Here is a 13,620-nt window from a genome sequence, read left to right on the forward strand (position 1 = left end):
AGAGAAGACTCACACTACCCCTAGGGAGAGACCACCTATGAGAGGTTTTCATTTGCAGGAATTCAATACTCCAATGAAAGTGTCGTTCGCTCTTCATCGACACCCAACTCTGAATTCTTATCCTTTATCATCCTGCAAGCCCGCCAAGAATCGTCATGTGCAAAATCCCCAACAAACCGCCACTTGTACTCCATCAGTGCAATCCCCGCAAAGAACAACCCTACCACCAACTCCAATAGTCCTACCACCGGCCACCTAAAACCACCAATGTGCCCCCAACAACCTTCCTCCCCACCACTACCAACACTCCTCCATGGCAACCACAGACGCCCTTGCCACCAACGTCTTCGGTGCATGCTAAAGCCTGCTACCTACGCCGGTGAGTGCCATGGGACTGGTACTCGTCTAGGAGGGGGGTAATGTTAACCCTCAAACGAACGAAGGTGGAAAATCCGGAAAAGCTAAAGCAAAAGACAAAGGCCAAGGCAAAGTGAAACAGAAGACAAAGACGCACAAGGAGAAAAGTCCTAAATAAGGGAGAAAGGCGAGCAAGAAAAAGCGCAAGTCAATACTTTTGTAAAAGAGCGCAAGCGCATCATGGTTTAATTCAAGGAGCACTGGGCTCCCACCCGTGCAATTTGTAAATGTAGACAGGCGGTGGAAAGGAAGCTAGGAAGATAGAAGGACAATGGAAAAAAGGGCCTAGGCCACGGCCGGCCATGTAAAAAAGGGGATAAGGGGATGACCGCCCAAAAGGGATTTAGGGTTTTGTATATAAAGTTGAAAAGTAAATGAGAAGCTCATTCTTGTGAGTGGCCAAAAGTGGCTCTCCTCTTCTTCTTCTTCTTCTTCTTCTTCTTCTTATTCTTACTTTCTTGAGCTTGTGCTTGAGAGAGGGAGTGTGAGAGTGTGAGGGAGTGAGTGTGTGAGTGTGTGAGGGTGAGGGACCAGGGAGGAGAAGCTCTCCATCTTCTCCTCTCTTCTTCTCTTCTCTTGCTCGTGGCAATGGAGCTTGGAGCATGGAGCTTGAGGATGGAGCTTGCTTGAAGCTTACACTTGGATCGTGGAGCTACCGGAGTGCGCAAGAGAGGAGGTAACTCGATCGGCATGGAAGTAAGCTCACTACACTCGTAGATATGGATGGCGCGTCCGCTATGTGAGAGGTAGCCATTAGTGCTCGGCTTGGAACGCTTGAAACAATAAGCGGTCCATGGGTCTTGGCGGTTGAGCGAAAGCTCCCACAGTTGTGAATGTGATTAACTTATTCTAAATCCATGCTTGTGATAGCTAGAAAGAAAAGAGGACATTATGGAAAGGACCATAGGGATCCCCACATCAACAAGTCTAGAGCATCTTATGGAAGTCAAAGAAACTCATCTTCCTAGATGAGGGTTTGACACTTTATTATTGAGAATTGTGCAATCACACTCCTATGATAGCCTCTTTTTATGGAGAAATAAGGCAAGGGACATGCAATAGCATAGAAGAATTGTGTTGTATCCCATAGGCTTAGTGAGGAAAAGTGGTACCATCATGCAACTATAAAAGAATGTACTTGACAATCATTTGATGAGAATGCTATTATACTTTGTACTTTCAATTGTGTCCATGTCTACTCAAGATTTTGTTTATGAATCCAAGTTAATTAATCTTGAAACCTAATTCATTTGAGTAATACTCTAAGTCATTATGCTTCTTGTTCGTGAATTCCAACCACCATAGCTAAACCTTGCTCCAGGTTATGTGTTTCTCAACATGGCATCAGAGCCATGGTGAGCATGGTTCAGCTCAGCTCACTGCTTCTCTAGCTCCCCACAACCTCTAATAAGCTCAACTACACAAGATGACTTCATCTCTCACTCCATTTTCACTCTACCTCTCTTGACTGCCATAGCTAACTAGCACCCTACTCTCTTCTTTTAGATCTCTTCGACTAGGCCATATTTCAACAAGTTGCCTTTTGGGGGAATCTTCTCCTACTATAGGCAGTTCATCTTGTGGCAATAGACCTTGACATTGCTCATTCTCATGCATGTCATTGCATACTTCCTCCCTTGCTATCAAAATAGCACCTGCATCTGGTCTTACAACTGGAACAATTCGAACAGGCAGCGATCCATCATGTGGCCATAGGGTATTTGGAGCTTGGTATCTAAGCTCTCTCCTCACCAAAAATCAACCCCAGTGGTACACTCCTCAAGCTGCTAAAATGAAAAAACCAAGCCCCTATCAAAACCCTAACTATGGCAACCATTGCCACTTTTCTTCAAGCTCATTTCTCCCTTCATTTTCTTACTTCCTATGGCTCAACCATGTCACTGCCACTCTGATTCACTATATCACTCAGTCCCTAGCAAGATTTATACTTCACTAAGAGGGGAGAAATCATCAATAATATCAAGATTCAAGCATGGTATCTTTTTTATACTCATTCAATGCTCTTTAACACTAATAACTCTTATGTCCCTTGAGACAATCCTTATCAACTCGTTTGCTACTCTGATTTGATATATTTGGTACTGATTTGTTGCTTCTCTTGCTATCTAGTATGGACAAAGATTCACTGGCATGCCGTTTCAAAGAAACGAGCTTCCACACATGGCAACCAAGGATAAAGCTAATCCTCATGAAGAAAAGTCTATGTTCAATAACCAATGGACAAGAGAAGAAACCCAGAGATGCTACCCTTGCAGCAATATGGCAAAAGAGTGATGACAAAGCCCAAGCAATCATCAAGGTTGAGCTTGATGACAATTATGTCCACCATGTAGACACATGTGATATATCTCATGCCACTTGGGAATAGTTGGACACACTGTTTGTGCCCAATTTAAATCTTCAAAATATGGATTATTGATTGAGTTTTTCATGTTGGATATAAAGGCTAATCCATCCATGGCAACTCACCTTAATTATATGAAAAGTTTTCTAGCTCAACTTATAGAGAGTGCATCGTCATCCAACTTTCTTATTAATCAAGGGAGTCAATGTCATATTAGTCATTAGTGTTAGCATCCATAGTATGGATAGTTCAAAAATACATAATTTTTGGACAATTTTAGCCTATTTTTGACATTTTGGATATTGCTTCTTGTAAATATCATAAAATATGTTAAAAATTTCTTGAATAGGGTGGCATGCAAAAAGAAAGTGGATTTTCAATCAATTTTGGAAAATCTCATTGAAAAAAGGGCTCCCGAACTCACGCGGTGCATGATCGCAATTTTCAAGTACAACAGCACTCCGGATAGGAAGAGGGGAGAAGGAGCAATATAAGAGAACTCTAATCAAGTATCTTTGGGTTTTACCCCCCTTTTGAAACCAACAGAACCATCATATTTGCTATCTGAGTAGTAGAGGAGAAGCTAGTATTTGGTGTGTGTTTTGGGGTATAACAAGGAGCTCCATGAGATTCAATACTTGGAGATTGCTTCCGAGTAGTGGTAGACATTGTCTAGATAATCAAAGAGCCATTTTGTCTTGGAGTTTATCCATCAAATGATCAGCTTGTGACTGTTGTAATAACCAAGAGTACATAGGGCTAAAGTGTATTTGGAGTCCCATACAAGGATTTTGTGTACAAGAAGTACATAGTGCTCCTAGGAGAAGTACTTGGGCTTTTCCTACCAAGAAATCATCTAAACCTATTGACATTTGGATTGTTTGGACTCTTTGTCTTGGATGTACAGCAGAGTTTACATGCAGAGTCTAAATCATTGAGCTTTGTCTATATCTTGTGTAAAGGCTTTAGCAAACTTGGCAGAAGGTTTTATGATTGATTCATGATGTATGGACATGTCTTGAAGAGAACTTGATTCCTAGTATTCTTAGGATTCATTTTAATCTCCTGCCTATTCTTTTTCTTCTCTTCTATCTCCTATTCTCTACTTCCTTCTCTCTCTATTCCCTAGTGGATAAGACCTTTCAACTAAAATCCATTTGTCATTAGTGAACTCGACGTGAAATGTTGTCAAAAGAAAAGGCAAGATGGGAGAACTTTCAAGCACAATTTCTAGTGATGTTTTGCAACAGTTGGTGCAGAATATGAACATGCTTATGCATGTACTACAACAACAACAAAAAGTGATGCATGCTTCTGCTCAAACAAAAACTCGTATGATGAATGCTCTGCAAAGGCAATAGAGCATGAGATAAAGTTGTTTAATGGTAGGAATGTATCTACATATTTACATACCTATGCTCAAAAGATGGAGTTCTTTGGGGTGACTTGAATTGCATGGAGCTGATGTTTTATATGGATCATTGTACATAAATTGAAAGCCTAAGTAACTGAATTATACATGTTGGATGCTAACTGGTAGCTTTCAAGAAAACACTCAAGGAAGAATTTTACATTGAAGACACCAGTTTGGTTACCTGTAAGACTTTCTAGAAGCAGGTTCTAAAACCCAATAAGGGTCTTGTGGCTATGAAGTCATTAAGAGAATTTGAAAGCCATTTTGAGCAGTTAGATCATGTAGAATAGCAAGCTCTTGCAAGTCAAAAAATTGAATTGTTTCTACAAGCGGCATATCCTAAGCTTCAAGAGAAACTTGATGATTTGTTAGAGGATCAGACTATAGAGATAGGACTTAAAATAGAGTGGAGGGCATGTTAAAGATGATGTTATTGCACTGGTAAAAAAGCATAGAAAAAGACAAAGATTGCATGTATCTAGCTTACCCACTATTACGGGCAAAATAGTTGATGTATCCAGTAAACCACCTACTTCTATGGCTACACATACTGTTCCCACTGTTAGAAAATATGTATTAGATGAATTGGTTAAAGGCATGCAAGATCTTCAATTGAAGGTCGCAAAATTGGATGAGAGAGGACAATAAGAAAGGGAACGAGTAGCATCCCCTAAACTAGGGAAAAGATGTATATGGTGTGATAGTTTGCAGCATGAAAGGAAGGATTGTGCTACTTATCAGGAGGCCTTGGCAGGACAGCTCATATTTTGGAAAGATGGCAAGATCCATGCACAAGAATACGGGATTGCCTCTTGCTTTGAATTTTGGAAAGGAAGGTATGCAAAAGTTGTTGGAAGAATTGGTTGTTCGAAATGCTTATGCAGTTGTACATGCTACTACTTTTGGTCTACAATTGGATAGAATGCTTGGCCAAGTGATGGTTGGTCTGAAGTCTGCAATATGGGCATATGCTTTGCATGCAATTGAAAAGAAAAAAGCTATTGATTGTAAAATGTCTCGTACAAGACAAGACATTCGTGACATCTAGCTAGGAATCAACTGTAGATACATATTCAGTGTATGTATGTATAGTAAAAGTACAAAACATGGATATACTTCTGGAAGAGAAACAGAAGAGAGATGAAGATAATGCAGGGACATCTAAGAGAGTGACAAGAAGTGTGGATCAGCCTAAAGCTGCAAATCAACCACCTCCTGAGCATGTTATGGAAGAGGTTGGAACAAGATAGCAAACAAAAGGGCAAAAAGAAGGACAGGCATCTGGGATATAAGATGTAGTCTAACATTGAGACAACCATGAATCTCAACAAGGTTTTTTAAGAACAATGTTGAAGGGGTTTCAGTCGAAAGGTCGTATCCACTAAGGATCAAAGAGAAAAGGAAGTAGAGAATAAGAGATAGAAGAAAAAAAAAATAGACAAGAGGTACACAAGATAAAGACAAAGTTCAATGAATCAAAGCACTATGTATTTATAGAATCTGACATGATAAACAAAATCCTTGTCTGGGACTACTCGGAAGTAATCTCCAAGCATTAGATCTACTGGAGCTCCCTAGTAGACCAAAAACGCGTACCAAACATTAGCTTCTTCTCTACTGCAAACCACAAATCTAATGGTTCTATTGGCTCTGAAAGGGGAGTAAAACTTCAAGACACCTCCTCAGAATTTTTCAAATCACTCCTTCCCGTTCAAAGTATTGTTTGCTGCCTATAACTTGCAATCGTGCCCCGTGCGATTTTGGAAGCCCTTCTTCTTGAATGAGATCTCCCAAAATTGGTTGAAAAACCAATTTCTTTTTGCATGTCACTCTATTCTAGAAGTTTTTTATACCTTTTTAGGATATTTACGGGAAATAATATCCAAAATATCAAAAATAAGCTAAACTTGTCTAAAAATCGTATATTTTGAAACTAACCATACTATGGACACTAGTACTAATGACTAAGATGACATTGACTCGCTAGATCAATAAGATAGTCAAATGATGATACACTCAAAGATTTTTCACATTGTTCGTGTAACAGCATGACAACAGATTTTAAGTAGTTGTATGGAATTCACCTTGGAAGAGATGCTTGGCATCGCCAAGTAGGAATTTCATGACAAAATCATTGACATAATTATGAGAAAGTGTCAATTTCTTAGAAATACCACTAGTGCATTGCTGCAATTTGAAGAGAAATTTAGTTTGTTGGGCATTCAAGCTAAATATGAGCATAATGTAAGTGTTAGTTTATCACTGGAGAATGCTACTAAGTAGTGGAGCATGTGGAAAAGAGAAGAAAGTGGCTGAAAATACATTGTCTTGCAACAATATGCATGGTGGAGTAAAGCACATGCAACAATATAGGGAAGAGACTCCAAGATTTATCCCTCCGAGTCATTACACAAGAAATCATTGGGCAAGGGATACCAATGAGACTATAGTGAAAATAAGGAAGCATGAAACTCCTCCTGTTGCTTTGCTTGACCACGGGTCCAAGATTAATATCATTGAGCATGATTTGTACGAGAATGGAGCATAGCCTATGGACATTGATCATGGTTGGCGTATGAGGGTTGTAAATAATTCTTCAAGGGAGCTCTATGATATGTGTTCTAATATAAAAGTGACGATTGGTAATGTACAAGAAGAACAAGACTTCTTTGTGCAAGATAAGTCCTCATATATAGTGATTTTGAAACAACCCTATATTACAGGAGTGAGTATGGAAACAAGGTGCTTGATGATGGTTCTACTTATGCAAGAATCAAAAGTAAGGATGGGAAAAAAGCAGTCTAATTTCTTACCATTTGTGTTAATCATCCTAGGAATTGAGATATGCTTCAAGAGTCTCATTTGCCTCCAAATGCAAGGGAATTCAAAGGACTGGATTTTCATTGAGCACTACTATAATGCAAGGCTACAATAGTGCTATTCAAAGGATGTACTTGCCTTCTGATGAAATGAAACATGCATTTATTGCTCATTATTCTCAATTTACAACAAACAGTTCATGTTGGTTTAAGCCTATGAAAGCTATCTACAAGACTAAACACATATCTATAAAATGGGCTGCTAAGAAACTGAGCGTTGGGATTGTTGGCTGAAAATGAAAGCATTTCAAGCCTCTTTTATGGATTGAATATTACTAACACTATGGCTAGAATTTCAACAACCATACATGCAAAAAATGAGACTGAAAATAGTATTATCATTATGTTCTTTGAACATGAATGATGTTATAGCATTGTTTGCTCAACATGAAGGATTACAATGGGCTAAAGCAATTGTGGAGACAAGATATAAGAAGGTTGACAAAAAGTTGAAACCAATTACTGTGTGGATCCAAATATTATCTCTCCGTGGAACTTGAGGCCTATTCCAATGCTTAAAGCTTATTTACCAAAGCTAATAAATTTGCTAAATAAAAACATACACAAAAATCTTGGAGCCCTCTTCAACCCCGTACTCAAATCACTGGTTCACTATGCCCAAAAAGAACAGGACTTTGAGATTTATTCAAGACATACAACCAATCAATAAAGCGACCATAAGAAATGTAAGTGCATATCCAATGGTTGATGAATTTGCAAAGGCTTTGTAGGCAAAGTGGTCTATTCCTTTGGGTGATCTTTACTCAAGGTATAATCAATTTTAGCTTACAATTGAGCACAAATATCACAACCATGAAGACTCCCCTTGGGGTTAATACACATATGTACTCTCCCGTAAGTAGTAACAAACTCAAGGGCACACAAAACATGCTATGAATAAGATACTCGGTGATTTTATACCATACTTGACAATGCCCTTCTTGGATGATATTCCAATCAAAGGATGTACAATGGATGAATATGTAGAGATGAATACTCATGGGGGCAAACAATTTGTTACAAACTATATTGTTGATTGTGAAAGAATTTCAATTTTTAAACAAAAGTCAATTTTTGGAGTTAAAGAGGTTTTGCTTAGGCCCGATTCAAACAATGGCGGACAAATCCACACTTTCTTTGCATCATGTGTGAATAGATCTAATGGCCGACCATAGAAATCACAAGTTCTTGCTTGGATTGCTGGTTTATGTGGCAATGTAAAGATCATACGATCTTGGCAAGGGTTCAAATCTAGCGACTTGCTTTCATTTCTAAAAGGTAAATGGGCCTTGTCCAACACATTGAAATCAAACATGTATTTCTCCGCACAAAAATCATCTTAACAAATCCTTTTTTAACTCGTCAGTATCACGAGCTTGTACTTATGTGGCCTTCCACACAGTCTAAACGGAGCCTTATTGGGCATATGTGTGGGCCCTATGGAAAAAGACCATCATTGATGAAAATAGATGGGATTGATAAAATGAAAGATATATGCACAAGCATATAAAAGATGTATAAATTCTTGGATATATCTATGTTCTATTTGATATGGATCCCTCACTTTGCACATTTAATTGATTCTCTATACCAACTCTTGAGAAAAAATCAAAGATTTCATTAGCAAAAGAAATATTAAAAAACAACGAAGAAATTGAAGCGGCTCTTAAAATCTACTCCTACATTGACAAAGATTGATTATTCACATGAAAAGCCTATTATTATTATTGTAGATACACTACTTATTGTTTATAATGACTTAATTTACTACACTATAAATTCTATAATAAGTAAGAAGAAAATGAAAATTACCCTCATTTTGAAAAGTGATGGCCTAGGTGATGTGGCAAGGATGGGATTAAAAAACCATCTTTCAAGTTGGTTAGAAAATTGTTTGTAAAGCTAAGCTCATATATTAGAGATGTTGAAAGTAATAACATACTTGCTATTATCATTTAAAAAGAGACCTACTTACACAAGCTTTTCACTAAGACAAATATAAGCAACTTACAGCCCATTACACATCACCAACCTACCTCTCTAAATCAAAAAACTTTGAAGAAATTGGGCGTTATTTATTATCAAACAAAAACACCCAACTACTATCAAAAAGTGGTTCACAACCTAATGGTCAAAACAAACACCTTCATGCTTACAAGAGTTCAAACCCAAAATGCAACAAGTTCTTGTTGGGAAAAGTACACATTTGTACGTGCTTGGGCACAAATTGTGCATGCTCAACAAGGAACATTGCTTGCCCAAATCTATCCACAACACAAGATTTAGTTGAGAAAAGTACACATTTGTATGTGCTTGGGCACAAATTGTGCATGCTCAACAAGGAACATTGCTTGCCCAAATATATCCACAACCCATGACATGCACTACCAACTAAATATTTCCATACGTCATTACACCCCCCTTCACCTTTTCTAGTTGGCAAGGGTGCCATCTCAATGTATACCTAGCCTCACTATGCATGTCTTGAACATTTCCCACAAGGCAATTATGAATTCAAGAAACATGATTATTCTCAACCACGTATAAACAATTCTAAACTAGTGATCATTGATTGAGAACCAATTTTTATCTTTCCAATTCTCAACTAGTTATCATTGATTGAGAGCCAATTGCCATTGCTTTAGGAGTGACAAACCCACCATAGGTCCATCTTGGGGCAAGGATGACCTGATCCATGAAACACCTCATGTGGAGGTCACCCAATACTCAATAGTTCCGACGACACAAAAGAGTATCACAACATGATAGAGAGCATAAGGGATTCAAGCCTACAAAACAAGGGCTCTTGGGGGCCAAACATTTGCATTCCAAAAGGCAAGAGAGTATATAAGCCAAGGTGAGGAACTAGCTCATAGAGACTCAATCCTGAAACATAAAAAAATTTTGATAATTACACCCCCCCTTCACATCATGATCGCAAGGGGGTTTTGAGATGGGTGGTTTTGAGGTGGTTTTTTTTTGGGGGGGGGGGGGCAAGTGCAGGTGCAGGTGCAGGTGGGCGGTTACATGGGTGCATATGTGAGACCTTTTGGGTAAGACTTGGAGCTTGAGTTCTCAGTGATGTGATTGACACTAAATCAGTTTACTGCCCTACGATGTTTTCCTTTTTCAGCAAGCAAGACTTTTAATCTGGACTGCTTAAGCACAAACACTCTTCACAGCTGCGGCTAAAACTTATTCATCTGTTCATTGCTGGGGTGGTATTCGTAGGACCAAAAGACGTAAACCTGCCCTGCCATATAGGGAGATTTGAGACGAGATGATATTAGGATTTTAGCCCTTGTTGGGACATTAGCTCCTGTGCATATTAAGGTTACACACTAAGATTGTTGCTAACATTAGCTACTAAGAATCCTCGGTAGGGCAGAAAGTATTCCATTAAGAGCTGATGTATATATGCTTCAAACATTCATTTTGGCTTTTCCTCTGATAAGGTGCCGCCGCCCTGACTTACACCCAAGACATCCTTTAAATTTCCTCTGCAGCACACAATCGTTCAAACGACTGCATGCCCCACTTCTGAGCAGTCATAACGCTGAATTGAACACCTTGTGATTTGTCAACAGTCAGAAACAGTCAGAGACATGCCTCAGGTGTGTGTGTCTGTGTGTGTGTGTCTTTCTGCTTCATTGCAGAGGAGATTCATCAGGAGGGATAATTCTTGCTAATTTGCATATAGAGAACCATCGACAAGCTTGCATTAAAGAGCACATGTAATGCATGCTCCTTTACCTGAATCCACAATACAGCTTACAAAAACAGGCCACCCTTGCAGAGATACAAACTCACAAAAATGTCATCCAAAGAAGACCAAGGAATTCTTGATCATGAAATTTTTTGAACACTAGGCTACATAACACTAGCACACAATAGCTTGGGTTAATTTCAGTCAGTCTGTCAGATAGTTAAAGCTCATATAGCCACCATACAGGTTGTTGGGGGCACACTTCAAATCAGTCTTGTTAGTACAGCTGAGACATCTAGACAAGTGTAAGGCTGCTTTCTCCACCAGGTGGCTTCCTGATACCACCCAAATGCTCTCTAATTACAGGTTTCTCATCAGCAAAGATATCATTGCCAGTTATTTCTTTTCGCTTTGCAGCACTCAACGACTTCTCTGCTAGAACTGTTGGGCCATCCTCTTTAAAGATGTTATTCCCTGATAGCTCAGCTGTCTTGTATGAGTTACATTTCTTGGCTGACAAGTCCACATTCCCATCACCGAAGCAAGCAAGACTTGTGCCTGGAAGCTGCAATGGACGCATCACTGGGCTTCCTCAGAAAGATGTCCAAGTTTTGATTACCCAATTCACCCAGAGCATTGTCAAAAATGATGCACAAGAAGTACTCCTTTAAAGTGCCATAAAAATTTACCTTAGGCCTTGTGGAAGAGTCTGCAATTGGAGTGGTTACATCTACACTCTCCAAGCTGGAAGCAAGAGATCTAGGCTGCACATCAGGTGGAGGACCAAAGATGTCGCTCCCAACCAGTTCCTTGACCTTTGCTGTGGAGGTGGGCTTTCTGGATGGAGTTTCTTCTGTTGCTGTCTCAAGATTTCCACTGAGCTCCCGCTGTTTCGCAACCTCATGCAAAGCTGTAGGCTTTTTTGGTGAGATGGATCCTTCCACACCAAAAGATATCTGGCTTACTACGCCTGTAGTCTGGCAATATAATAACAGCATGAATCTAATTATTTGCCGGCGTCATGTACGTATTTTATATGCCACATAGTGTCATGAAAACACACAGAAAGGATTGTACAAGTTCCGAGTCACATTGACGCAGTTAGCAATCTAAATGCACCTAAAAAGCACTCCTTGTACTTAAAAGCAACTTGATTTTATAGAACGATCATGCATCTTAAACCATTACATATTCAGGAGCTTCAATGTAGACATCTGATACATGTTACCTAAGATGACGAAGAAGCATCACTCTACCTGGTGGACACGAACAGTTGGGAGAGTAACACTTGAATCAAGTTCTGAATCCTGGGAGAATATGCCACTGCCACTCATCTCCCTTTTCTTCAGATCAGAGTTCTGCTTCCTGAAACCAGAAGACAAATCAAAAATGCAGTAAATCAGGTGGCACCCTGTCTTTCGAAGAATACTGAGCTTGAGGTTGCTCTTTGACAATGGAAGAGAGCCTCACATGGCTCGGAATGCGAAAAAATTTGACTCAAATTTACTCTCTAGCCATAGAGAATGCATGATAGCAAAGACTATCGACAATGTAGATTCCCAAAGCGCCTGATCTAAGTCAGCCCTACTCAGAAACACTCTATGTAAAGAAAAAACCAAACCCAGAACACCTCTTCTGGAGAGCTTCTGCTTCTTCGGGTGTGAGTGCTGCACCAAGCAAGATGGAGCTGACGCCACCTGAAGGCTGCAGGCACACAGCCAAAACAAAAGAGCCAACGTGAGCTCAAAATGCAGGTTCTTCCTCGAGAGATCTTACAAGCTGGCACACATTGACTCCATTGCCAAAACCTGTTGGCTCTGTCTCTCACCTGGGGACGGACAGGGGTGTGGGCAGAGGGCTGGATGGGCTCATCAGACCATCTGAGCAGGTCGAAGGTGGAGGGGCCTTTGGATGAGTTCTGGGCAGCCATGGCCAAATGAATGCTGAGAGAGACACAGAGGCAGGGCAAAATAGAGACAAACGGACACAGAGAGAGAGAGAGACAGAGAGACAGAGAGAAGGAACAGGGGTAAGGGGAACGGTTGGCGAACTAGGGCAACACGGCAAAAGGACGGGGACCCAACTAAAATGGCACCTGCACAGAAAATGGGTTGCCTTTCTTTCTCTGGTCTGCGTTGTGTGGGTTTGCCGCGTTGCTTTTGTGTCTCTCTTTCTCTCTCTGTGTCTGACAAAAAGCCTTTAGCTGCTGAGCTACTAAAAAAACCACTCTGTCTAGTGACTTCAAGGTGAAGAAGACGATGACGTGGCTGATCGGAGCCGTTAGTACGCAGGGCGCCATCCTGGCCGTCCGATCTTTTGAAAACCAGGCCCGCTCATAGCGGCGCAAGCTTTGGCGGGGGTTTGCCGTTGCAAGATTTTTTAAAAAATAATGCCTAATTATGGAGGCTAGGGAGGCATATTCAAAACCCACATTAACCACTCGCTCCAATGGTTTCCTTGGCTTGAACTTTGAATTCAATTGGGCAGAGGAGTTGTTCCACACTTCCATCCCAAAGGCTACGTGCTTAAGAGGGGCTTCCCACGCAGGGTTCGAAAACCCCTCATCCAACCATCACAATTATCGCCTCCATCGGTTCATTACTTTTTCACCCTCGCAGTGACACATTCACTTGCTCCGTGGTGGTGTTGCTCGTCTCCTTTTTGCCAAAAACACTGTTTTTCGATTGCCTGCTTTCAATGACCCACAAGGGAAGGAGTGGATTGTTCGCTTACCTTCTGCCAACAAAGACTAGCTCATTTCAATGACCCCACGAATAGGAGTGAATTGTTTGCTTAACTTATGCTTTTTTTGGCAAAAGTTAAGCAAACAGAATGAATC

The 13,620-nt window shown here is 40.2% G+C and overlaps 1 protein-coding gene across 1 annotated transcript; it reads right to left on the reverse strand.

Annotated features, from left to right (window-relative positions):
- Nucleotides 1-10,796: 10,796 nt before the first annotated feature.
- On the reverse strand, nucleotides 10,797-12,982 carry LOC148012770 (uncharacterized). Its single transcript, XM_087669492.1, has 5 exons — nucleotides 12,610-12,982; nucleotides 12,412-12,485; nucleotides 12,038-12,146; nucleotides 11,471-11,758; nucleotides 10,797-11,346 (listed from the first exon to the last, which is right to left on the reverse strand). The coding sequence occupies exons 1-5, from the start codon at nucleotides 12,709-12,711 to the stop codon at nucleotides 11,077-11,079; spliced, it is 843 nt and encodes a 280-aa protein (XP_087525618.1). The 5' UTR covers nucleotides 12,712-12,982; the 3' UTR covers nucleotides 10,797-11,076.
- Between the last annotated feature and the right edge of the window lie 638 nt (nucleotides 12,983-13,620).

This window comes from Lygodium microphyllum, chromosome 27 (assembly GCF_053477565.2).
Source record: "Lygodium microphyllum isolate KBCC chromosome 27, Lygodium_microphyllum_v1.1.10, whole genome shotgun sequence".
Classification (NCBI taxonomy): domain Eukaryota; kingdom Viridiplantae; phylum Streptophyta; class Polypodiopsida; order Schizaeales; family Lygodiaceae; genus Lygodium; species Lygodium microphyllum.

Coding starts and splice junctions, on each gene's coding strand:
- LOC148012770 (XM_087669492.1), bottom strand. CDS start 12,711: ATGGCTGCCCAGAACTCATCCAAAGGCCCCTCCACCTTCGACCTGCTC. Junction 12,486..12,609: donor ACACCCCTGTCCGTCCCCAG/GTGAGAGACAGA, acceptor GTGTGCCTGCAG/CCTTCAGGTGGCGTCAGCTC. Junction 11,759..12,037: donor CAACTGTTCGTGTCCACCAG/GTAGAGTGATGC, acceptor TTATATTGCCAG/ACTACAGGCGTAGTAAGCCA.